General features: G+C 43.8%; 1 protein-coding gene across 1 annotated transcript; it reads right to left on the bottom strand.

Annotated features, from left to right (window-relative positions):
* Window positions 1–440: 440 nt before the first annotated feature.
* On the bottom strand, window positions 441–26,592 carry LOC115197099 (very-long-chain 3-oxoacyl-CoA reductase-A). The gene is made up of 11 exons (XM_029758287.1): window positions 26,287–26,592; window positions 12,464–12,510; window positions 11,766–11,841; window positions 9,924–10,031; window positions 8,617–8,681; window positions 8,258–8,302; window positions 7,474–7,508; window positions 6,588–6,669; window positions 3,846–3,911; window positions 3,314–3,463; window positions 441–2,200 (listed from the first exon to the last, which is right to left on the bottom strand). Exons 1-11 carry the CDS (start codon window positions 26,462–26,464, stop codon window positions 2,045–2,047), a joined length of 1,008 nt encoding a protein of 335 aa, XP_029614147.1. The 5' UTR covers window positions 26,465–26,592; the 3' UTR covers window positions 441–2,044.
* Between the last annotated feature and the right edge of the window lie 239 nt (window positions 26,593–26,831).

Below are 26,831 nucleotides of genomic sequence, written 5' to 3'. Positions count from 1 at the left end.
TGAGAAGTTAAGGAGTCATGGTTAAATATCTACAGAATTTTGAAATATTTGATTTGTCACCGTTGATGGTCCCTAACTGCTGTTGGTGGACGTAAGGAAGACTACAGGCGAATATCCGTGGAAAATCCAACCTGAAACTGTCTTTACCTCGGTCTATTCCACCGCCATTTACTTCAGTCATATAATTTATTATTTGTTGCATTGAGAGGGAACCTGCAGGTAAGCATTTCATTGGACGTATAACATGCGCGTCCCATGCAGACGATTAATAAAACTTGGGTTGGGGTCCAAAATGGCACCCTGTAGGGAATATGGTGCCATTTGGGATAAATCTTACCATTAAGGAACAGCTGACATTGCAATCCCTTTTTTTTTAATTTTTTTTTTTAAACGGCATAGTTCTTGTTCATTAATATCCAGAAAGCAAGTCAGAGAGGAAATAAAATACAGACCACATTCTTTATTGTACAGAATTTATCAAGTAGAAAGTTGATTAAATCGTACAGGTGCAAAGCAGCAAGAGTGACAGAGTACATTGCAATTCCAAAATTCCTGATAAACTGGTATAGTTTCACACCTGAGAAATCCTCATAAGACACCATGGTTAGAGTCTGGACATTGGTCAGAACAAGTCATACAGAGATCCAAGTCATACATAGACCAACACCCAGACAAACAGAAAAGTCTCTCACCACTCCAAAAGGCTATCGTGCACAACCTTTGGCAATACAGTCTGAGCCTGTAAGGCAAGTGTATAGTATTAGCTTTCAATGGAACTACTATCATTTAGCGCATTCACAGCTCCATATAAAGCCATCAATGTGCAAGACTCCCTCTCATTGGACGTGATCAATGCCAGCATGAACTGGAAGGCATGTGGATAAGAATTACATTTTATAGAAAAAAGAAAAGAAAAAAAAAAAAAGATACAAAACCTTAGTTTAGACAACTGAAAAAAAGAGAAATACAGTGCAACAAATCCCACCACTTTTTTTTTGTTTGTTTTTTAAGTACACAAAATGTAAATATGCACAAAAAGCCAACACTCTTGATTGACAATAACTCAGCTACACAGTTAAGGCGAACAAGCTGGGGGGAGGGGTGTGATTGCTTGTAAACTTTCCAGGCACAGCCAGTGTGTAAACTGCACTTCACACTGTGCGAAGTACCTGAAGATGTGCCTGAGGCTTGGTTTTACGTACATGTATAAAAATATATTTTAAAAAAAAAAATACAGATTTGGCCCGCCACCATTCTGCTTACAACAGCAGAGTCAACGAAAATCACCCCGTTTAAAGGTCCAATGAAGATGTTTCTCAATATCAAATATGTTTTGGGTAACAAGTAAATTACTGTGATTGTTAATTAAAATGGTCAAAAATAACCACAAATAGCTTCTTAGCAAAAGGGCAATTTCTCAAGCAAGGATTTTGCTAGGACTGTCGAGGAGGGGACTGAAAATGTGCAGTTATTGGCAGAAAGGTTTGGAAAGCTTTCTTATTGGTCTATTTACTCATTTACTGCATGGTGACGTCACCATAGAAGACCAAAACTCCTTCCCACCGAAACAGGCTGAAGTTCAGGCGGTTTTTTCAAACAGCTCTTACACTAAAAGGGCATTTTCATTACCACAATTTCACAGTATTATTCCAACCTCAGTGTGGAAACATATATAAAACAGAAAAAAAAAGAAAACACATGACTGCACTGGGCCTTTAAAGATTCTTCTCTGCAATTATTTTGTGTCACATAGAAAAATAACTATTCCCTGTGCTGAGAGCAGAGTATGTGTTTTCGTCGCAGCCACTTTGTTAGAGCTGCCGTTTTGGTTAGAGACATTATCGCTGAACCACTTCATTCAAAAGACGTGTCATGTTACGTCAATATGGGCTCCAAGGAAGAAAGCCGTTAGCGTCAACACAAAAAGATCCTCCGAACACAGCCGTGAATCATTCGAAATGACTAACTAATGGACAGAGTCAGGGCTAGTCAGAGTGGTTGTATGGTAGTTCTATGGTCAGCTTCCGTTCTACCAGGGGGGTTCTTAGTCGCTCTTCAGCCTGTCACTCTTCCCGTTACTCTGGTTGGCAAGCTCCCTCAGCTTTCTCCTCTTCAGGTAGCCAGTACGCTGGGCACGGTTCATCCTTGCCCCAAAGTAAATGACCAGGTTGATGGGCACCAGGACAGTGGTCAGCCAGCCCTGAGGACACACAGACAAAAAGGTCAGAGGTTAGTTGGCACTCAGTGTGGACATAAACACATTGAGGGCGTATTCACTATTCAGTGATGTGAAACTCGTCGCTTCTACATGACACAAAAAAAAAGATCATATCAGTTCTACACGTCACATTTCTAAAACGGAAAGTTCTGCCCCCAAACAGAGGAAAACCGACTGAAAAGGGAGGGACTACGTGGGGTGTATTTAGTTAGGGGTCTCTCACACCAAATTGGTTTGATGTGGTTTTTCCAGAACTCTGGTGCGGTTACCCTATTGGGTAGCTTCGTTTGGACTGGTATAAAAACGCTAAAATTCGGCACTCTGGAGCACACTAAACGCACTGTGGTTCGCTCAAAGGGTGATCTCTGGCTCGGTCTGATTCAATTCGTACCGTGATGCGGTTCGCTGCAGGTGAGAACACAGTCCGGACCAAACATCGGAAAAGAACCAGAGTTGCACATTACTATTGGTTGTTTCGACGGCAAGCGTTTGATGAAATGCATGGCGCATCGTAACTTGAGATCTGAAACATTGTGCGTAGCAGAGCATTTATGAGCTCATCCGACACAGATTAGGGGAGACGGGGGCTATACAGTAGACTATTGAATATAGCCCATTCACGTCACAGTTATAACAACTATTGCGCAGTTTCCTCCTGCATGTTGTTGAAAGACCAAAGCGAAAATGAAGTTCAGGACACAAGTGATGCTTGATGATAATCCGACTGTAAACGGATTTCACTTGTCCAATAAACAAATGACTTGCATGGACATGTGATATTGTTTAGGATTTTTTTTCCCCCTCCTCCATTTGACAACGTTAAACCAGCCAAAACAAATGAAATACAATGTAACAAATAGTCTAGCTTGGATTTGAACCATAGCTCAAAATTGTGTGAAAACACCCTTAGAGACGAAGACCGTAGCAAACAGTGGCAAAACGTTCTGTAACGTATTGGACAAATTCAGATAAGTTCCAAGTTTTGTTCCATTTGGCTTACCATTTAGTTCCCCTGGATTTGTCCAACAAGATTTTTGTTGAAGCAAAAGCAAAAAAATAAATAAAAACAAGGGGAGATGAGCGGTAGAGCCGTACCATGACTGCGTGGGGGAAGTAGCCGTTGGTCTGGTCCTGCAGTCCGATGGTTGTCAGCTCAGCAGCCACATAGCGCTCCGGGGTGGGCTTGTCCAAGGTGGGCTTCCTGATACGGGTCATCTTGGTCGCCACAAAGAAGGGCAGCACGCTCTGGAGGGCAGAGGTTAGCTTAAAATTAAACAACGTATAACACACAGCAAACGTAGCCACGTTAAAAAGAGACGAGTTACACTGAGGTAAACAAAGAACAGGCTTGTAGTGTGAGCCATAAAAACAGAGGCATGACTGCACGGTGCTGTTCTGTGCTGAGGATCAGTCAGGAAGAAGCCATACTAGCTACCTTTGTGGAACTATCAGAGGTCACACGAACTGGAAAGCAACTAGTAGCGAACAGGACCATGGTCAGTACACAAAACATTGTTGAACTTTGCAGCTAAATGCCAGAGAAGCAGGTTAGGTTTAACATAATGCAAGTATCTGAACATTGGCCAACACTGTGTCCTGCTGAATGTGGCCCAGGATGAGTTCTCACCTGGACAATGATTCCCTTTGCCTTATACTCCTCCTGAAGTCCCCGGGAGAAGAAGTCCACAAAAGCCTAAAGGAGCGAACAAGAGATACTGACCATTATCACCTAGGAGAGAAAGTGCTTCCCCTAGTGACCTGTAAGACTGGGATAACCAAAAAATAAAACTAATAAAAAAGCTTTGCTAATAATACTAAATTTGCCATAATTTCTATATGTAACAAATCCTATGGAAAATATGGATGAGTATGAGGGTGGATTGGCACCACAGGAGGTTGGTGGCACCTTAATTGGGGAGGACAGACGTGTGGTAACGGCTGGAGCGGAATAGTATCAAATACGTCAAAACACATGGCTCCCGTGATTGATGCCATTCGCTCAGTTCTGGACATTATGAGCCATCCTCCCCTCAGCAGCCTCCTGTGATGGGCACCAATAACTTTATTTGTATTGTGCTTTTCAATACAAGTAACAAAGTGCTTCACATCATTAAATAAAAAAAGTACTAAGAAGAAGAAAAAAGCGGGAGAAGTGCCAATTAAAATCTTTATAACATGGCGTTTCCAGGGCGGATTTGCACTGAATCTGCAAGCCTGATCTCCTCTAGCAGACCTTTCTAAAGTCTGGGGACCCTAATGGAAAATGCCCAGTCACCTTTCTGCTTTCAACCTAGACTTTGGAACGGTCAACAGTGCTTTACCAGGGGACCTCAGGCTGCGTTTTGGCTCATAGGGAGAGAAGGTCTGCAATGTAGGTTGGGGCTAAAACAAATCTAGCCTTAAACAAAAAAAAGAAGAAAAAAAAAGGCGGGTAGCCAGTGTAGCGCAGCTAAAAAAAAAGTCTGATGTCACATTTCCTGGTGCCAGATAAAAGCAGTATTTAGAAATAACTGGATGGAGTGGTTTGACAGATGGGTACACAAAGACTTACAGTAATCTAGGCGTGAAGAAATAAAACGTGCATAACTACCTCCAAATCAGTGACAGACTTGACTTAAGCTATATTTGTTAGACGTTAAAAAGCAGGACTGGGCCAGTCTAGAGCAACACGAGAGAGTCACACCCACCTCTCCAGCCGGTCAACAAGGACGTTATGATCAATAGTGTCAAACACAGCGCAGAGTTCCAAAAGAACTAGGAGAGAGTATTTACCGGCAGAAACAGAAGGTCATTATCACGGACTTGCAATAAAGCAGTTTGTGCTATGACGTGAGCGGAAGCCTGACTTCATACTCAAATTGCTTGAAAACAACTAACATCTTGGATAAATAAGGAAGCTAAGAGAGGAGTGTATAATTATCCAGGGAGGAGGGGGTCTAGACTGGGCTTTTTAATTCAGAAGATGTTGGACCAGAGCAGTTTTAAAGTAGTCTGGAAAGGAGCCAGAAGTCAGGGAGCTATTTACAATAGACAGAATGCTGGGGCCAAAAGTCATAACCTCTTTTAGTGATCACACCCAAGGGGTCTTCAGTATCAAGGAGGAACTCAAAGGATATGAGCAAAGGAGCAAAAAGGAAGCAGTAGACAGTCTCAGAGTAGTTGTCTCAAGTGCCTCCTGAGCAGAAAAACTGTATGGGGCCCCAGCTACTGTCAACCTGGGATCTGATCTTTTCTGTAAAAGACTCAAACAGTTTGAAGAGATCAGGGGTTGCAGGCGTGTCATTGTTGTGTATAAGACACAATCGTCTTCCACAGAATTGGATTGTGGAAGTACTCAGATAAGGGTAGAGTGAAAGTACTCAGATCAGGGTGGAGAAGTAGGTCACTCTCGCATCTTCAACAGCGACAATGTAACTTTTACATTTAAGTCATTTAGCAGACACTTATCCAGAGCGACTTACAAATTGGTGCATTCACCTTATGATATCCAGTGGAAAAACCACTTTACAATAGTGCATCTAAATCTTTTAAGGGGGGGGGGTAGAAGGATTACTTTATCCTATCCCAGGTATTCCTTAAAGAGGTGGGGTTTCAGGTGTCTCCGGAAGGTGGTGATTGACTCCGCTGTCCTGGCGTCGTGAGGGAGTTTGTTCCACCATTGGGGTGCCAGAGCAGCGAACAGTTTTGACTGGGCTGAGCGGGAACTGTGCTTCCTCAGAGGTAGGGGGGCGAGCAGGCCAGAGGTGGATGAGCGCAGTGCCCTTGTTTGGGTGTAGGGCCTGATCAGAGCCTGATCCTTCATTAAAAACGCAGAATACTTGAAGTTAGCAGGTCTTCCATTTACGTTCAGCGTTTCTGTGTTACTTTTTAAAGCACGTGGACATTTAACCAGGGTGAGACACCGGCAGCAGACTATTTTTGGGGGAGGGGGTTACATCTGGTGCCTAGATAACCAGTATTAGGGTTTGAGGTCAGGCTAGAATGAAAGGCAGCTGGCACGTGGGAGAGAGAATCTGTAGAGTTCAAAAAGTACTGGCACTCAAAACCATTAAAAAAGGAATAACCTAAAGGAGGCCGAGATGCAAAAACAGGAATTGAATCCATTCGAAAGAGCAAAGTGAGTTTCAGCTTTATGCCTTCATCAGTACTGTACCATATCTGCTGCCACAGAGTCTGAAGTCAGCAGACATGTTACTGAAGCTGTTCCACCAAATCAGTGTGAAGACAAACTGAAATCAGCGGTAGGGGACAGAAAAGCATACTCAGAAATTGACTAGCAGTTGTGGAGTTAAATACACACACTTTATATACTTTGCATCATTTAAGGTATAAACGTGTGTGTGTGTGGAGGTCTATGACTGGCACTTGCCTTAGAAGAGGAGTATACAGTCAGAAGAGGGACGGGGTACATGCCACTGGCAGAGGAGATGTTGAGGACCACACCTTTGGACCTGAAAACACAAAAACCAAAAGGGAATTAGAAGTGTTCCCCCCCCCCCCCCCCCCCCCGTCATGGAGTGCCAAAAGAGCCTCCTGTCCATCAGAAAAGAGCACAAGCAGCCTAGTGCCACTGTAGACTGCCATACACACACTAATCATAGTCGCTGTGCGGGTTGCCATGGCAGCGGCTTGCTTACGCATTTAGCACTCCGGTTGCTGCAGTGATGTAGTGAAAAACGGGTTTGGTTAGCCCCTCACGGCACTAAATGTGCCCCGCCTTCCCATTGGCGCAGAGATCCCATGTGATTCGTCAGAGCCAATCGGAAGAGGGTGCACTTTGTGTGAATTGAAAAGCAGCTGGTCAGAACGGGGAACAAAGGGATAGAAAGAGGCAGGGTAGAAAAGCATCCTCTGTATAACACTGTTGAACTCATGTCCTGAACATTTCAAGCCCATGTCTTCATTTCATGGTCATTCTAAAAAAATGGAGAACATTTAGGCTTTTCTGATGTAGGTTCCATCGTTAGGACAGCCTTGTTCCTTTATGGAAAAAAGGAACAGCAAGCAGCGGGATGATAGCTGAACAAACTGGTAACCAAAATAATATTAGGTCGACAAAGGATTTGATTTAGTGTTTGTAGTTTTACAGTGCAGCACAGCTTTGTCATGTGGATGAGCGTGTAAAACCCTTTTTTTGGTTTTTAAAGAATTACATCCGAGACAACCTCGTTTGACCAGACTATCAATAGCATCAAATAAAAAGTTAATGTTCATTTATAATGTGGCAACAGCACTTAAAGAAAACACAAACTCACCTCTCTACCATTCTGGGCAGAACTAGACGAGTCATCTGAAAAGAGAAAGGTGAACTCCTGAGCAAACAGTTCGATTACCTGGCAAAACAGCATGGTCAGGAATCACACTGGCTGTGCCAATACACATCACACATGAAAGAAGTCATATGGGACACCATTATATGTACATTTTATGCAAATATTCAACTTCAAGACAAATTTCCATTTCGACAGATGCTAACACGACCTATACATTTCTCTTTCTATAAAATACTGAAATGGCAAGGGAATGAAGTCATACAGGACCAGCGAGGAAGTTTACATTACCGCTACAGATTTACCCCAGCGGCATTATGGGAGATGTATAGCACACCGGTACATTTCAGCCTCGTGGGAGGCAAGGGCGAGCGAGAGAAGGAGCGAGAGAAAGCGGGGGAAGAAATGGTAGTGCGTGGGTGGCGAACACAGACAGCGTTGGTGTAGTTCACCGTCGCCCTGGGAACCACAGGTAGCGTGGCAGCAACAGTGGAGGAGAGGAAAGAGGATGAAGAGGAAGCGTGAAAGATGGACGCCCATCGACATGCCACCTGTGCCACTGTACGGTCGACACATTGTAACACTAAACCCCCTGAACTTTGCCGCAGACCGACAAAGTGCAACACAACCTGTGCAATAAAAAAAAATACGTTTTTTTTTTTAATTACTGAAAAACTAGATGAATATCTATGGTAGAGACATGCATAGCTGCCCCATGGTATAGATTTATACACACACAGAAATGCTACAGAAGCAAGAGAACTCTTACCTGGCAAACAGAGGTCATGTTGACATTGATCATGTTGGTGATGAACTAGAATGAAGAAAAAGAACAAGGAGCTTTGACACCTACTCTCTCCCCTCTTAACGCCAAATGCAAGTGAGTACAGTACAGCTAGGAACTTTGGCTCTGTTCAATATTGATATTTTGCCCAATTACTGGTTAAAAAAAAAAGTTAAAAACTGATCTGATTAGTCAAAAGAACAATTATTTTTTTATTTCTTACTGAATTTGGCTGCCTGTTTAAAATGCAGCCTAATTGCCACTCAATTGGTTTAGAAGAAGTCTCAAGTAACGCATTACCATGTGTCGCTCAACCAAACAGAACTAACTCCAGAAAAACTCACATTGTCCAGGTCAGGAATATGCAGGAAGTACTCAGGGTAGGGATAGGATATTCCCACATTATTCACTGTTGAATAAAAATAGAAGCCAACGAGGCCATTGTTACTGCAAATAAGAACAATGTAACTGATGGCGTTACACTTCCGAACCACCAGGAGGCAACAGGACCTCACAAGAGAGCCAGACATTCCTTAAAACATTTTTTTTATTTTTTAGAAAGGCATATAACCGCACCTTAAACTGGAAGAGCAAGCCAAGCAGCACGTGAACTTATATGCCCTCTCACAAAGAATTACCTGAATGTGACAGTCACACACCAAGAATGTGGACAGACATCACATCCTGTACCAACACATCCTAATAAAAACGCCTGAGGTACTTAAAATAAATCACTAGTAGGCAGCTAATTATAAAATGACGACACTGCCCCAATATCATACCACTCATATTGCGATGGCTTAGTGTCGCCCAGGTAACTCCAGGGTTTGAACTCAAGACTGACTGTGGTATGCGTTGCAGTGTCACATGCAAAATGCTAACATGCATTCCACAACACATTGTCAGTCTGTTCTGGAAATACATATATTTTTTTAAACAATGACAGAATTTCACACGCACTTCTGCACGACTATGGACAAATAAAAGCTCAGCGGCAAGTGTGTGCACGCAAGAGTAGTTTATCAGTGTTGATTATGAGACCGATGACAGGATGGCCTTGGCCGGGGAAGGCTGTCATTGTAAATAAGGAGGTTCTTAACTGACTTGTCTAGTTAAATAAATAAAAAAAAGTTGTTTGTGGGGGCAACGTACAAAACATTAGGAACACCTGCTCTTTCCATGACAGACTGACTAGGTGAAAGATATGATCCCTTATTGATGTCACCTGTTAAATCCACTTCAGTGTAGATGAAGGGAAGGAGACAGGTTAAATAAGGATTTCAATAAGGTATGGTAGTAGGTGCCATGCGCACTGGTTTGAGTGTGTCAAGAACTAGAACTCTGCTGGGTTTTTCCACACTCAGTTTCCTGTGTGTCAAGAACAGACCACCACCCAAAGGATATCCAACCAACTGCCGGAAGCATTAGAGTCAACATGGGCCAGCATCCCTACAGAAAGCTTGCGACACCTTGTAGAGTCCATGCCTGGACAAATTGAGGCTGTTCTGAGGGCAAAAGGGACTGCAACTCAATATTAGGAAGGTGTTCCTAATGTTTTGTACACTCAGTGTAAAGAGAGGATAATGTAGTGTGGGGACAAGTGGTATACAGAGCCACACGGTGACGAAGGCCAGACCAAAGGAACACCTACCCAGGACTCCGATCTCCAGTCCAGCCAGTCCAGCCTCGATCTTGGGGTAGATGTCCGACAGGCCAAAGTCCACGGCGATGGTCTTGGTCTCCACCTTGTACTGCTCCTCTGTGGACAGGAGGCAAACAGAGAAGATAATCACACACTCAGCAGTCACCCCCCATCAAACAGGTGGTAACCCTTTCAACAAAAATTCCATTGAAAATGAGCAGTAAAAATAGACAACTTTCCCCTTCTCAAACAGGAGAGGGCGCCATGTACCCACTAATAAAAACCTGAAAACTCCTGACCCTCTCCTTCCATTGATATGCCTGCTGCAATTAGCATGTATAAAACTGGTTTGTCTGATGGGCAACCCGGTAAGTTCTAAGAGGAAAAATCCCAGGATGTGCCACTCAGAGGGATACGCAGGCAGGAGTTACCACTGCTGGATAGGGATGAAATTTCCACAAGAGAGTAGAGAAGTCTAGTGGAGCGATAGAAGGCTGGAATATCCCCATGAACCAACACACCCTATTCATTAAGCTATATTTAGCTAGTGACATTGATTTTTTTTTTTTAATCCTCAAAGGGTCCAAGACTGAGGGGGAAAAGAGTTGGAGTTGGTCACAGGGTTTGTATGGGGATTGGGGTTGCCAGATTAAGTAGGTTTGGGTTACCAGGTTCAGTGTGAGCCAATTGAAGAAAAAAGTAAAGGTGACTAAATAAGGTAGAGAAAAGGGATCGTTTGTTGGCACAGTGATTGGGGATGCCAGATTGAGGGGGGGTTAAATTGCCAAGCTGATTGTTCGAGGGGGAGGAGTGCCAGCGGTTTAGAACCTTGAGCCCTGCTCGTGACTACCCAGCACCCCACTCTGAATCGTCAGCACGACAGGGGACACTGCACCCAAGGTGACGGCTTAGGAGACCAGGACCCAGTCGCTTTTACGGCGGCATTATCGGAAGGCCAGAACGTCTAAGATTATGGTGCCATTTCCGAAAATAAAGGACCATCCATTCAAACGCAGTGAGGAAACCTGACCACTGACTTAAGCAACCAAACAATTTTGGTCATTTAAAATAAAAACTCCCCTTTAGTCAGTGTGCCAGTATCCTTTATGCATTTAATATACGGCACCTGAGAAACAAAATTGCACAGCACTGAGAATGAGGGTTTTCAGATCAACTAATATACAGCCAACTCTACACCCCAAAAGGGAAGATAAGGGCTCCACCTGGCACAGCCAGAAGAGGTCTGGCCACCCCTCATAGCCTGGTTCCTCTAGGTTTCTTCCCAGGTTCTGGCTTTTCTTGGGAGTTTTTCCTAGCCACCGTGCTTCTACACCTGCATTGCTTGCTGTTTGGGGTTTAAGGCTGGGTTTCAGCTGATGTAAGAAGGGCTTTATAAATACATTTGATGGATGATTGAAGGGCTGAGGGAAAGAGGATAGAGACATGCGTCAAGGCAGGCCTGCCCATATGGACATCCATCTTCCACGGAGGTGCGTGTGTGCATCCCAGTGTCCTGTAATGACGTACACAGGCTAGCCTTTTAGAGAGGGCTGGGGAAGCTTTTTACAGTGGTCATATTATGTACATCAGCAGACATAGAGTTGGCTGACAAGGCACACACTATACTCCACCAATTAGCATGTCCGACACTTTTCTTTTAACACCTTCATTTAACTTGGCAAGTCAGTTAAGAACAAATTCTTATTTTCAATGACTGCCTAGGAACAGTGGGTTAACTGTTCAGGGGCAGAATATATATATTTTTTTTACATTGTCAGCTCGGGGATTTCCATCTAGCAACCTTTCGGTTACTAGTCCCACGCTCTAACCACTAGGCTACCTGCCACTTACCAAGCTGCCTGGCGACGTCATCCAGCTTATCCTGGGAGCGACTGATGAGAATCACGGCGAACCCTTTACGAGCGAGCTGAGAAAGGGAGCAAGAAAAGGACGGGATGAGTAGACTAGAACAGCACACCACAATCACTGAAGACTACATTGAACCAGGGAACTCTATGCTTCTTTTAAAATGGAGAGACTTACTAGATTCCCATTGAACCATGTGTCACGTTTGCCTCGGCCAACTACGGTCTTGACTAAGCCTTCGCTACTGCTCTAAACGCATGCATGGCCCATTTGACAAGGGTGCTCCAACTCAACATGGAACTGCGTGAGGAGCCGAGTGCTAGCCTTGTTACCGCCGCTCTTGTTCTTCCATCCCCGTGGAGACTGGAAATCCCCCAACATCCCCACAAGGATAGAAAAACAAGAAATTCTCCCAGGTGGGAACATTTCCCACAAGGACAAAGGCTATTTTTAGCTTAGGGGTTAGGTTTAGGGTGAGGGTTACAATTAAGGTCAGGCATAAGGGAAAATAGGATTTGGAATGGAAATGTTAGGTCCCCACCAAGGACAGAAAAACAAGTGTGGGTGTGTGCAAGAATCCTTTTCCACAATAGACCTGGAAGAGCCCTCCCTACCAAGGCCTGTGTGTCACTAAGCTTTTCCAATGGAGGAAATGAAATAAAGGGGTCATGCAGGAAACGTACCTCCTCCGCATAGACTTTACCGATGCCGTCTGTGGCTCCCGTCACAACTGGAGAGAAAGAAAAAGTCAGTACTCATGGTCGTACATTCGTTTTGGACCGATGCCTCGGTTGAGCATTCAACTCAATGCATCGTCAATGAGAGCTGATGGAAATGATCCAAAGTGCATTACAGTGGCTTGGAAATACAATGCCATTCAAAAAAGGAGGAAAACAAAATTAGTAGGAAAACCTTTTGATGTCACCAGATGACGTTAGCTAGCTATGATTGAGAGGAGGCCACCAGATTTTAGCTAGCTAATGTTAGCATTGCTAGCTATTTTTATTTTTTTTTACAAACTTTGCTAGCTAATGACAACATTGCCATCTGTCTAAAGTAAACTTGACATGCTGCTGGCAAAGTCGTTGCCTGCTAAATATTTGACCACTTTAGCAACGTCATCGTATTTCCAGGCACTATAGTGGAATTCAGACTAAACAGTAGTTATTAAGCCCAGTCATTCTGGACAGAGGCAATCACCACTTTGGTGCCATCGAGGGCAGCTTGAGAACGTTCATAACGGCATGATGCAACCGAGTGACAGAAGTGCAACCTAGGAATCGGTTCCGTTTACATTTTTTTGCAGCCTGGCTCCAAGTCACTATACACCATACCTGAAACAGTGTATACCTCTAACATGTAGTGGGGAATATACAATATATTGGGGGTCCAAATACAGTAACACAAGTGACCTCATGTAATTTCTGTCAAGGCTTTCAAAGAAACTAATTGCAGAGAAAATTCTTGTCTTAGCCGAAATCATGACACGCCTTCATTTCTGGTCAGACTGCTTCTTTGGGGGATCCAAACAGCAACAGAGTTTACATAGTACTGTAGCCTTCACGGGTGACTGGATAGCAACAGTAAAATAAAAAACTATGACAAAAGCAAAAATCAGCTAAGACACGCCCAACAATCTTGTTTGTCCATTATCATGCGGTACTGAATAAAAAATGAGTCTAAAATGTTACCATTAAGCCAAAACTACATTTTAAAACAAGGCCTCTTGACAATGCTCTTTTACAGTTGGCTGAAGAGAGTTCCATTCCAAGTGGTTGCGAGAGACTAAAGACAGTGGAGGTAAAGCAGGATAGCTAGAGGTACAAGGAGTCCGGACGGATGTTCGTGTCATTCTCGGCTCGCTTTGTCAGGACAGCGTACAGCTATTTTTAGCCAGCTTCTGCCCTTCACCCCTATTCCATGCCTGACTGATAGTCACACACACCTCATGCTAACACTAACCAAGCCACCCCCCATGCAGGATTTTTAGGGTGGGAAGCTAAGTGGGCACCAATATGTTCTATTCCCCAAACCATTATGCACTATGAAGAAGCACAGAGGAACAAACCCAGGGCTAAGGAAGATTCAGACAGGCAGAAGCCATTCTCTGGCACCAAGCTGGAGAGGGAAACAAGGAGAGGGAGGGGAGGAATGATGACGAACAAGGAGCACGAGAGAAATGTGTGGAGGGAGGGAGGGAGGACAGGGATCCTAGGGGCGGCTAAAAATAGAAACAGAGAGGAAAATAACAAGCGAGTGAAAGGAGGGAGAAGAGAGAGCGAGCACAGTCAAAAGTGGAGAGAAGCAGATTCTGTTTTTTCCCCCGCCCATCTTAAGAATGAAATGCTCCTTGGCAGAAAAGCCTCAATGGGCAACTGACTGCGTCGCATCAGGCTATCTGCAGAATCAGGCGGAGACGAGATGGTACACTCCCCTGCACAAGGGGCTACATGCAGAGTATGGCCAGGCTAAAGATGACAGTATACCAACACATCCCTCAAAAGAGAAATGCCATAGTGAGCTACTGTACATGAGCAACAGAGTAGATAGTGAGCCACGCAGTTGGTCGTGAGATATGCCTGATTAGGAATACACCAGGAGAGTGCGTGATGCCTACACAAATTTCACATGTAATTTCATCTATGGTTTGTTAAAAATAAAAATGGTTGCACGTTCGTGAACGCAACCGCATAGGTTCATTATGACAAATGCAGTGTTGTCAGGACTGGAAGTTCCTGCACTCAAGAAATCCTTGAACTTCCTCCCCCGCCCTGCTTCACCCGAGACTTGACCCAAAGTTCAGATGACGTACAGCCAACTCAGAAACACATTCTCTTTCAGGGAACAATGACCATATAGTCCCATGGATTGGCTGGGTGAACCAACAAAACAAGATGGACTGAAACAAGCGAACGGAATGGGCCGAGGGGGTTGGTAGGAGAGGTTCTGAATCTGCACCGACCGCATTCCACAGAGATATTAAACATGTGGAACAAAGGGTATGCATTCATGTGGGAATAGAAGACAGGAGACTAAGGGATGGGAGAGGGGTATTCACAAGACACAGGGTGAGTGGGAGGGAGGAGGAAGCGCCATGTTCGCATACCACACCATCTGCCTACAGGACGGTGAATAGGAGAGAGGAGACAAAGGGGCAATGGGAATATAAACTGGATTTTGAACCCTGAATCCACGAAAAAAATAAGAGACCATTGCAGATTCAAGTTAGTCTGATGGTTTTGCAGCGCAGAATGTTCTATGTAGCCGCTTCGCTCCTCCCTCCTGAATGGCTACACCGCTCCCTCATATTATAGAAAAGAACCATGCCCTCAAACTAATTTTGGCAAGGATGAGAGAATGACAAATAACATTTGTGGCAAGTGGATATCGTATTTCATGGCACCCTCACTGTATCGGCGGCACAGTGTGCCATTCCGGACGTACCATTATTCCCTATGAAGTGCACTACTTTTCGACCAGGGCCCAAATAGGACTCAAAAGTAGTGTACTATATAGGGAATAGGCTTGACTTACTATCCCATCGGCCCCATTGTGTTGTGCGCTACATCTACACACTACAATGACAACCAATGTTAATAAAGACTTGCATTTACTCATTCTAACCAAAACAGATTCAACACAAATCTGTTGGTAAGATCCTGGAATATATATAAAACACATCACCCATTCAGTCAACATTTCCACCCATTGGACCCAGAAAGGAACATTGTGTCCAAATTTCCCATTGTTAAATTCACAGAGCAGGATTTTAAAATTCCCCTCACGTGAGTGGAGCATTACGGTCAGTGACGCTGCACACAGGAAGCAGCTACGCAAGCAGGCACACAAGTGACACCACAGCGACTGGCGCCCCTAACAAGGGGGGGGGGGGGGACGAGCGTTTACTGTGTGTCCATGGACACCTTTTTACTGTTAGTTCATATAAAAAGGAAATCAGGCAACTTAAAATTAGGCACTAATCTATGGATTTCACATGACTGGGCAGGGCTGCAGACCACTTGGGAGCCAAGCCCAGCCAATCAGAATTAGTTTCTACCCACAAAAGGGCTTTATTACAGACAAACCCTTTACATGTTGCGTTGATATTTTGTGTTCAGTGTAGAATGTCTGAGGCTCAGATGTGTTACTCCCATCTCCTCTATACGAATATATTTAAGACAATAACACATTTTCAATGCCATTTTGGTTAAGTTATCCCCTGGTGGGGGAGAGGTGTGGCTTAAATTGCACTCGGAGCTCAGTGCTACACATGACGTAGCCAAGGTAGTTGCTGCATATCGACGTTCCCACCTCAGAGGCACAGTGGAGCTGACCCTGCCTGTCGCCTGCTCAGTGGCGGTTCTAGACCATTTCAACTGGGGGTGGCCAAGCTGGGGCCAGATGTACTGCCAGTTACATTAGACATTATTGTAGTCATATTGTTTTCTTCACTGCATTGCAGGCAAAAGACCATGTTCATAATCATCATCGTTGCCACTGTCTAATAACGGATGTAAAAAAAGAACAATAGCAAAAATGTATGTAAAAATGATTTCATACTCCACATTTAGGGGGGGCCACAAGGGGGTCCAAAATTGTTGTCACAGGGGCACTGCCCCCCCCCGAACCGCTAGTGCGCCTGCTCAATATTCATATTGAGGGCTAAAAAAAGCAGCACGAGTTAAAAATAGCAGCGATGAGCCGAACGCAGCCTCGTCTGGATCTCGCCTGCCTGCCGCAGCACCTGAATACCAACAAGGGACGAATGGACACGGGGGGGACACCTGTTATGGCTAAAAACGGGGTCTACACTCTGCAGTGCAGCCCAAAAGAAAATACAGAACGGCATTGGAGCAATCATACTTATTTTTAGCATCCTATTGCAGCACCGTTCATGGCTGTATATAATATAGCGCCGTAGCTCCCGAAAAAAAACTGCGCAAATCAAAATGGGTGCCAAACTAAAAAAAAAAGGGAATCCCCATCCCTCACTAAAACCCCAATTAACATTCGTGGAGAGGATGCGGTCCTCGTGTTGCCCCTTTGCTCAGGAGCGGTTAAGTCACTTGTCGTAACCCTGTCCCTCCTATGAACGAGCCAGCCCTCCCCTGCCAGAGAAAGGTGTGGTAGGGAGGCGGGCTGCAGTAGAAAACCCAACGCGACCACCATCCCTGCATTCACCCATCTCAAACACGTTGCTTTAAATAGAAGAAAAAGCAGCAAGTCACATGGGCAAAAAAAAACAAAAAAAAAAACACAACTACTGTTTGATGAGCCGAGAGCAAAAATAAGTCTACTTCGAGCCGCCCACGACCAAATATAGCATCTATATTTGAGTACAGTGTGCAAAAATAGCCTCCCACAGGCTTGTTATTTTCCTTCATATCGCAACTTCCCTCGCGGGGGATAACTTATTTTTTTAAATGGAAGGAATTAATTTCAATGGACAATAAACTGTTGCAGATCTAAATTTGATGACCAGATCAGGCTTTCCTTTACAGCAGTGGAACTATGAATCCCAGTGGCGGTCAGTGCCGTTTAGGATGAGGGAGGATGATTATTTTTTTCCATGAGCATGGCCTTATTTCTATTACAGCATGTTGGATGACTGTCATTCATATTCCAGTCACCCAGTTCAATGGAACATCGATAGGTTTAGGCTACTACATGATACTCAAATCATGAGGTTGCTATACCCTAGCCTATTAATGAAAGTTTACAACGTAGGTGCACACAGGTCGAGATTAACCTTGTGAGACTGACACATTCAATACTGCTTTTCACACTCTTGCCTGCATCTAGCTTATCTAGGGTGTAATCATTAGTCCAATGGCAAACAAGAGTTTCTATTGGACAAATTCAGGTATTTTTATCCCCGTTGCGTTTGCTTACGTTTAAGAAAAGTTTAAAACGGAACCAGCGGAATGAACACACCCCTGATCATAGCAGCTACGTTGTATTCATTCTAGCCTCTATGCATTCTCCTCCTCACATTTTCCCATCTCTTGTGGACTTCAATGAACACCACATCAGCTGTATGTGACCAGGCGAAAAAGCCTTTCCAAACCATATCATAACCACTACACACAGCCTACATCGTTGTCACCATATTAGCTAAAGTAACGTCCTAGTCAACATAGCTTGTAGAATTAATGCGTTAGCAAACGCGCTACAATCATGCAGTTACACTGGCATGCCCAGGTGGCAACAAATTAATACAACCAAAAGCTTACCTTGACTTGGAAGAGTTACAGTATTGTGTTGGATAGTCAGTCAGCTAGCTAACATAGCATCCCTCTGTTTGAGGCACTAAACTAGCCAACTGCATTTGCTAGCTAAGTGAAACTGAAAAAATAAACTTGCATCTCCATTTAAAAAATGTATTTGTTGAACTATTGTCTTTGAGTCAACTACTCACCACATTTCATGCAATGCTAGCTAGCTGTAGCTTACGCTTTCAGTAGTTAATTCACTGATCCTTTGATTGGGTGGAGGACATGTCAGTTCATGCTGCAAGAGCTCTGAACTTCCGGAGGACATCCTCCATCCTGTCATAATTACTTTGTAAGTCTACGGAAGGGGGTGAGAACCAAGAGCCGACTACATTTTGTATTTTAGTCAATGTACCCAGAGGAGGACGGATGCTAGCTGTCCTCCGGCTACACCATGGTGCTACCCTACAGAGTGCTGTTGAGGCTACTGTAGACCATTGCAAAACAGTGTGCTTTAATCAATTTGGTCACGTGTGAATATATTTAGAATAGTTTTATCTAAAAAGGATAACTTCAATGCGTTTCCATGTTTATGAAATTCACTGAGGATGGTCCTCCCTCTGAGGAGCCTCCATGATGAATCCCTAGTTTCACCATTCCAAATGAAAGCCATGTTGTGGTCATTAAATTGCTATCTGCAACAGTTGTCCATTGCAACATCACATAACCTCCTGTGGCACCTGCCAATCAAACAAATATTTAGCAGATGATATTGCGGGTGTAGCAAAATGCTTGCGTTCATAGCTCCAACAGCGCAGTAATCTAACAACTTACCATTTCAGTAGTATTACCGTACAGTTGTAGATCATTATGGCGGCACATTGCATGAAAGTCTAGATTATTGTAATGTTGCATGAAAGTCTAGATTTGAAATTGTAGTCGTTCAGATGAAAGTACATTATCAATCACTACATTAATGTTACCTAACCTTATTTGCAAGACAAATGACAACTTTAAAAAGTCTAGATTTAGCAGGTTTTTCTGCAGAGGGGTACTAAAGTGCACTAGAGAGATTTCAGACGCCTCAACAGGAGACAGCAGGAAAACCCAGTAGGACAGCATTATGATGCTCAGACAGAGTCCGAGAGAACAGAGCCCATGTAGTGCACTACATCGGGTGCCATTTGGGACAACCAGTGCTTCAGCTGAACCCTAACCTAATTCCCCATCTTACATACTCTTCCAATAAGGTCTTGGTTATCAAACATAGTGGAGACACGCCTCGTCGACAGTGCGCAAAGCATCTGCAGTTAAGCGCTTTTGCCAAGGAGGTAAACAATAACCCAAACTCTCGACTGTACAGCTTCACAAAGTCAATGCAGGTCTTTAGTCGTTCACCGTCAACGTTGTGCAAATCTTCTCCACAAGGTTCTCAGACAAGCAAGACATGATAGGAAGTCTGTGCAAGAGGAGAATTGGGTTAGGGTTCAGAATTATTGCCTATGGATGTACCCATTCCAAAACCCAAGAACGCAACTGAAACAGAACATAGGCCTTAAGTTGATTTATGATGCAATACAAATCACTGGTGTCACCACATTGTGTTGTGCATGCATGGACTTGCCGCCAAATGCACTGATGGACTCTGGTTCTGTGCATGTTGGGCTACCAAACGCAACAAGATACTTGTGCAGTTCTATGCCGTGAGTAGTATTCAATTCACCCCATTACAACTATACTGCTAAGGTGGGCTCTCCTAACTTGGTGGAAATGTACTTCATGAGCCTGTGCACCTAAGCACTAACACCATCCATTACTAAAAAAAAGGTGGAATTTATTTTACCCTTATTTAACTAGGCAAATCAGTTAAGAACAAATTCTTATTTTCAATGACGGCCTAGGGACAGTGGCTTAACTGCCTTGTTCAGGGGCAGAACGACAGATTTTTACCTTGTCAGCTCGGGCGATTCGATCTAGCAACCTTCCGGTTACTAGTCCAACGCTCAAACCACTAGGCTACCTGCCGAATAAACTGACATTAACAAAAAGTAATTTTAAAAGAGCAGGTTTAAACCAGTCTCATTCATACACGTACCGACTAGTCTGAACAAGTAAAGTGGAATAGCAGTATTTATTTTATTGCATTCATTTTTTTGAGACTAAGTGCAAACATGGGCTATTTAAAAAAGAAAAGAAAAAGAAACCGATGGAGCTTCCTTTTCTAATAAAGAAACACGAGTCGTGACAGTGGAGCGAGAAAGGGGGGAGGGGCTCACAGAGGGCAAGAAATGAATGAGAAATTGATAGGAAGAGAGGGATAGAACAAGAGAGGAGATGGGAAGGAGTGGCGGGGGCTTGAAATTAAGAGCTACTGCTTTCTCTACCCAGCAGCCCCGGCTGCAGCACGTGTCACAGCGTGTGTTCGTCACATGAAACGCAACGCTGCTCTCCCGCCGTCTCCAACCAGCCACCCTCACTTTTTCAAATCCCCACCCCCATTTACAACACTAGGGGGAAGCACATTCACAAGCATAGATGGAGCTGCTAACCCTTCCTCAGTGACCGGCACATTTCAGTCACATACAGTACCAGCTAAAAGTTAACACCTACTCATGAAGGGTTTATACATTATAGAATAGTGAGCACATCAAAACATATGGAAAAAGTGTAAGCCAAATCAAAATATATTTTATTTTCTTCAAAAGTAGCCACCCTTTGCCTTGGTGTCAGCTTCACACCCTTGAATTTGTCCTTCTTAATGTGTTTGAGCCAATCAGTTGTGTTGTGACAAGGTAGGGGTGGTATACAGAAGATAGCCCTATTTGGTTAAAGACCAAGTCCATATTATGGCAAGAACAGCTCAAATAAGCAAAGAAACGACAGTCCATCATTACTTCAAGACGTTAAGGTTAGTCAATCCGGAAAATTAAGAACTTTGAACGTTTCCTCAAGTGCAGTCGCAAAAACAATGAAGCACTTTGATGAAACTAGCTCTCATGAGGACCGCCACAGGAAAGGAAGACCCAGATTTACTTCTGCTGCAGGGGATAAGTTCATTAGAGTTACCAGCCTCAGAAATTGCAGCCCAAATAAATGCTTCACAGAGTTCAAGTAACAGACAAACTGTTCAGAGGCATGAATCAGGCCTTCATTTATTTTTTTTACCTTTATTTAACTAGGCAAGTCAATTAAGAAAAAAGTATTATTTTCAATAATGGCCTAGGAACAGTGGGTTAACTGCCTTGCTCAGGGGCAGAAAGACAGATTTTTACCTTGTCAGCTCGGGGATTCGATCTTGCAACCTTTTGGTTACTAGTCCAACACTAACCACTAGGCTATCTGCCAGCCCCAAATGGTCAAATTGCTGCAAAGAACCTACCACTAAAAGACACCAAGAAGGAGACTTGCTTGGGCCAAGAAACACGAGCAATGGACATTAGACTGGTGGAAATACATCCTTTGGTCTGATTAGCGTAAATTTCAGATTTTTGGTTCCAACCGCCGTGTCTTTGTGAGACACAGAGTAGGCGAACAAATGATCTCCACATGTGTGGTTCCCACCGTGAAGCATGGGGGGGGTGTGATGGTGCTTTGCTGGTGACACTGTCAGTGATTCATTTAGAATTCAAGGCACACTTAACCAGCATGGCTACCACAGCATTCTGCAGCAATACACCATCCCATCTGGTTTACGCTTAGTGGGACTATAGGACAGTGACCCAACACCTCCAGGTTGTCTAAGGGCTATTTGACCAAGGAGAGTGATGGAGTGCTACATCAGATGACCTGGCCTCCACAATCACCCGACCTCAACCCAATTGAGATGGGTTGGGATCAGTTGGACTGCAGCGTAAAGAAAAAGCCGCCAACAAGGGCTCAGCATGTGTGGGAACTCCTTCAAGACTGTTGGAAAAGCATTCCAGGTGAAGCTGGTTGAGAGAATGCCAAGAGTGTGTAAAGCTGTCAAGGCAAAGGGTGGCTACATTGAAGAATCTCAAATATATTTTGATTTGTGTAACACTTTTGGTTACTACATGATTCCATGTGTTATTTCATAGTTGATGTCTTCACTATTATTCTACAATTTAGGAAAGAAAAACCCTTGAATGAGTAGGCGTCCAAACTTTTGACTGGCTGTGCATGTTCCTTACAATGAATGAAACACAGCACCTATTCATGACAAGTACACCAACTGAAAACCTTTGCATGTCACCTTTAAACAACTTTCCCTTTATCAAAAAAATGATTTTCCGCACATCCTTATGCTGTTGCCATGACAGTCATTACCAAATAAAAAGGTCCTTTACATTTCGTAAGAACTGACCGGTTTTCCATGTCACCCCTACACTAACTCCAGAATGGCTACACCCATCCCTTATAATATGTAACTGTACCAATCGCTGAATAAACTAATGTCAAGGAGGGGGAGAAAAAGGCATAAGAAGAGTTTGAGGTTGTGAGACAAGGTGCATGTCAAATGCCCTGTGGAAGTCTCTGCCCATCAACGTCAGTGGATGAAATACACCGCAGAGAACCTAGTCTCCCTAATGTTGAATCCAATTTCAATGACCTTTTCATGAGCTACATCATAAGAATAACCTTTCAAAGTCTCCAACACTGTAGCGTCATCCATTCTGTTAATAGATTTACAGAGGCAAAAACACCTCTAAAATCTTACTCCTTGGTTTGATCCACGCCTCTAAAAAGGAAATAGAAGCTTCTGTACCCCCCCCCCCATGCAATGTATATCAGCTGCAACACACTGGTATCCTTATGTAAGATGTGCTGCTCTGTGAGCTAATGAAGAGGTGGGGAGAGAGAGGGAGAACTTCTACAAGACAGACTGGTCGAGTCTAGAAATAACTTCTTTACATGTCTCACATTAAAAACAAGACAGGGATCGCTGAGCTCTATGAAAAGTATATTCACCCTACAGAATATGTCATTTCTAAAACAGCCTCAACTATTCATTTCCCCCTAAACAAAAACATCACATTTTTGGATATAAATCTGTTACTTATATATGCGTAGATCACTTGAATTTCATAACTACTGGAGGACACTGCATAGCACATAAGATGCTATAGTTAAGCAAGAGCTTTAGTCTTTTACAGACGATGGATAAGGCAGGAGAACAAGAGGGGATGCCTCCTTGAGTCAGGCAGGGTGTATGACTCCAAACCTACCACCAGGGGTCGCCTCCACTCAGGGAACACGACAGCCTCGCTGGAGCATCCAAAGGAACGCCAGTGAAATTCTTGTGTAGCTCGTAAATCAAGTATGTGCGCAAAAGATGTGGCCAATGTACTGGCAGGCTACAGCAAGACACATATGAAGGTTGAAAAAGGGGGCATAAAACAGAATGGAGATTTGAGAACGTCTCCTTTATCATGAATTTCTTCACTGGTGTCCTCTTAGTAATACTCTCAGGCCTGTATCCCAGAACCAGATTAAACCTAGTCCTGGACAACAAGTGTGCAATTGAAAATTGTGTTTTTATAAATGTACTTTTAAGCCATCTGTCTGCATATTGCAAGACATGGCATATCCAAAATGTGATGGTCCCGTTCTGTGAGCTTGTGTGGCCTACCATTTCGCAGCTGAGCCGTTGTTGCTCTGTGGCCTACCATTTCGCGGCTGAGCTGTTGCTCCTAGACGTTTCCACTTCACAATAACAGCACTTACAGTTGACCGGGGCAGCTCTAGCAGGGCAGAAATGTGACAAACTGACTTGTTGGAAAGGTGGCATCCTATGACAGTGCTATGTTGAAAGTCACTGAGCTCTTTAGTAAGGCCATTCTACTGCCAATGTTTGTCTATAGAGATTGCATGGCTGTGTGCTCAAATTTCATACACCTGTCAGAAAAGGGTGTGGCTGAAATAGCCAAATCCACTCATTTGAAGGGGTGTCCACATAATTGACCTAAGTATGAATACATCATTTACAAAAGAGTATGCACACTGCTTTTTAGTCCAGGACTTAAGTCCGAGAAACCAGCCCTTGAGGTAGAAGTTGCGCTTCACAGGTCTAGGGTCAGATTTTCAACCTTTAATCCAAACCTTAGCCATAGGGGGAGAACTTAACCGAGACTGCAGTGGTTTGGGGCTACTTTTACCTACCACTACAGGGTCACACTGTTCTGACAGTGGCTTTGGGCAAGTAGAACTCGTCAGGCGAGATCTGTCACTTGTGTTAATAGCCAGGCCATGGGTGTTGCAATGGGAACTGTGTGTTGAAACCTGAGCTACATGCAAGTCAGCAAACTTTGCATCTTTTTCTAAGAAAGGCCTTATGGTTCACACATTGCAATAAGGTAACTTCATACGCTGAAGATGCCAACAGACAGATGAACCTACAAAAAAAATGTTTTATGACATCCATGAACAGGTAGCCTGGTCCCAGATCTGTTTGTGTGGTTTAAACAATGACCATGGGAGTTGGCAAGACGGGCACAAACAGATCTGGGATCAGGCTACAGAGAAGAGGCTGTAAAGTGACTTGAGAGTGAGTGAGCATGCATGCGTGGTGCAACCTGGCTGCTAGACCTGTGCTTCAGGATCAGGAACCCGTTTCTCCATACCCTGGGGCATTGTCACCGCCAACTGCTCTGCATACTCTAAGGACTGTCATTGGAAATTAATGTGAGAAGAGACTAGTCAGACTGGTACTCCTATGACTGTTGGTTTCAGGGTGAGGCATGCATATTTCACACACACAAAAAAAAGGTTTTATCTAGAAATTCCAAGGTAGCACTTTAAACAAAAAATAGCACCCACACAAAAAACATGAAATAAATCCAATTATCAGTCAGCAATTATGAATTAAAATATTACAGTTTTTCCATGATTATATAGTGATGCAGGTTAGCAGCATGCCAAACCTCAGAATGTGCATCAATACATTCGGAGATGGGCTGCAAGGGTTATATAATGGTTACAGTCAAGCGACCATTCAACGTGAGCGCATGACATGATTTTGGAAATGTGTCGCAATCGATGACAAGGCAATGACCGATCACATAGCTAGAGCGCCGATGTACACTGGTACCCCGAAGCATATAAACCAAGAGAACATCAAACTATGCCATTACGCATTCAATAAGCATTCCACCAATGCGACACATGTTGGATTCCTTCATCTAACGCACAAGACATTCATTTTGAACCAAATAAACAAAGCCATCCAAACCCAGAAACAACTTTAGACAAACGTACGTCATGATGCAGTGATAAAGATGTAGCTTAAAAAACAACACACTGTCATCGTTTTGGATAAGAGAACGTAGAGGATGGTATGGGGGCGCTCGGCAAATTGCGCAGCAAGACGAGAACGCGCCTTTGCTCCCAGACGCAGTAGTATTCTCGAAAGAGAAGACTGGATAACTGGGTCAAGCTAGGCCAAGGCTATTTCAACGAGACTAGGCTCCACATTATGCAAAGACACGATCCTAAAAATGTCTTAACAGCGAATATACTCTTGTTTGACCAGGACGGCGACAGAAGCCCCTAGTTTGAACACAAAAATAAAACTTGAAAAACACAGGATACGAGTTAGACCAAATACAGCTGGATGCTTAGAATGAGGGAAACTCAAATCAATTTCAAGCTAATCAGATAAGAATATCGAAAAACTAAGATCAATCCATTTGATAACCCATTTTAGGTAGCCTATTAATTGCGTAAACAAAAAACATATGGCAACAATGCACGCATGACCAAAATATAGCCCGGGGTATATTATAAACTGTTGAATAACGTATGAAATGTTAACATTACAGAGACGAATCTATATTTGGGGTAAACCCAAATATAGGTCACGTCTTAATTGGGCATATACATGTCATGTGGATGGGCTAATGTCGTTCACTGTGCCGCTGGATAAATTCTCACCCACATATTACCTATCTCTAAAGGAGCGCACAACCTGCGGAATTTGGTTTGTGGTTTATCTATACTGGACATCATCCTTTCGAATGGATGGCGAAAAACAATGCTGGTTTGGGGTCTGGAACTTCAGTCATGGGTGCTGAAGTGCGGCTGTTGCACACTGGAAAGCCAATAAGCGTGATCTTGTTAACCTGTTAGTGCGTTTACGCGATAGTCCTGATACAAAACTTAACTTTCTAAAGTCGGTGATACGTCAAATATGATGAGAATGCAGTATTTTCTTGATGTATAATAAAGTTGGCGTAAATATCTTAATTTTGACATTTTCTTGTCGAGCTCAAGGCTTCTTGAGCAGCCTTCGTGACTTGTTTTTTTTTTTTCGTAAGGAATCCATGTGACCAACTCACCTGCCCATTTGCCCAGTTTCGGCGAGAGCAACTGTCCATTTCCCCAGACCCAAATCCGAAAACCTTGGAGGAGTCGGTGGAGCACCCACAAAGACAGTGAGGCCACGGTGAATGCTCCGACCCAGAAGAGTGGCGTCTCGGCCACAGGAAGCATGTCCTCCACGTTCAACGAATACATGACAGCTGTTTTTCAGTGACTCTGTGGAGACCTCAAATTTCGGCAATGTGCTCTAATTTCAGGACACAACGTGCGAATCCCTTTATAAGGAGGTTGTAGCATCACACTCCCACAACACTAGTCTATCCTGATTTAAACACACACCCACCACCTACTCTATAGCCTGCCTGCAAACCCACCTCTGCTCGTGATTGGTTACAACAGCTGTCTAACAATAGAAACTGCCCACCCTTTGGTGAATTTACATGTCAATCCCGAAGACTCCATTCCCATTCATGCATTGGGCGCATTCGTTTTGCATGTCCCGGTGCACCGGGTAAACGGAGTATGTACATTATAGACCATTCCATTGGTCTCCATTCCCCTG

The sequence above is a fragment of the Salmo trutta genome, chromosome 7 (genome assembly GCF_901001165.1).
Source record: "Salmo trutta chromosome 7, fSalTru1.1, whole genome shotgun sequence".
NCBI classification, from domain to species: Eukaryota; Metazoa; Chordata; class Actinopteri; order Salmoniformes; family Salmonidae; genus Salmo; species Salmo trutta.
This window is presented reverse-complemented; position numbering and strand designations above follow the sequence as displayed.

Excerpts from the sequence above, each read along its gene's own strand:
- LOC115197099 (XM_029758287.1), bottom strand. The coding sequence starts at position 26,464 with ATGTATTCGTTGAACGTGGAGGACATGCTTCCTGTGGCCGAGACGCCA. Across the intron at positions 8,303-8,616 it reads ATATTCCTGACCTGGACAAT|TTCATCACCAACATGATCAA; the intron begins GTGAGTTTTTCT and ends TCTTCATTCTAG. Across the intron at positions 2,201-3,313 it reads ACTTCCCCCACGCAGTCATG|GGCTGGCTGACCACTGTCCT; the intron begins GTACGGCTCTAC and ends GTGTGTCCTCAG.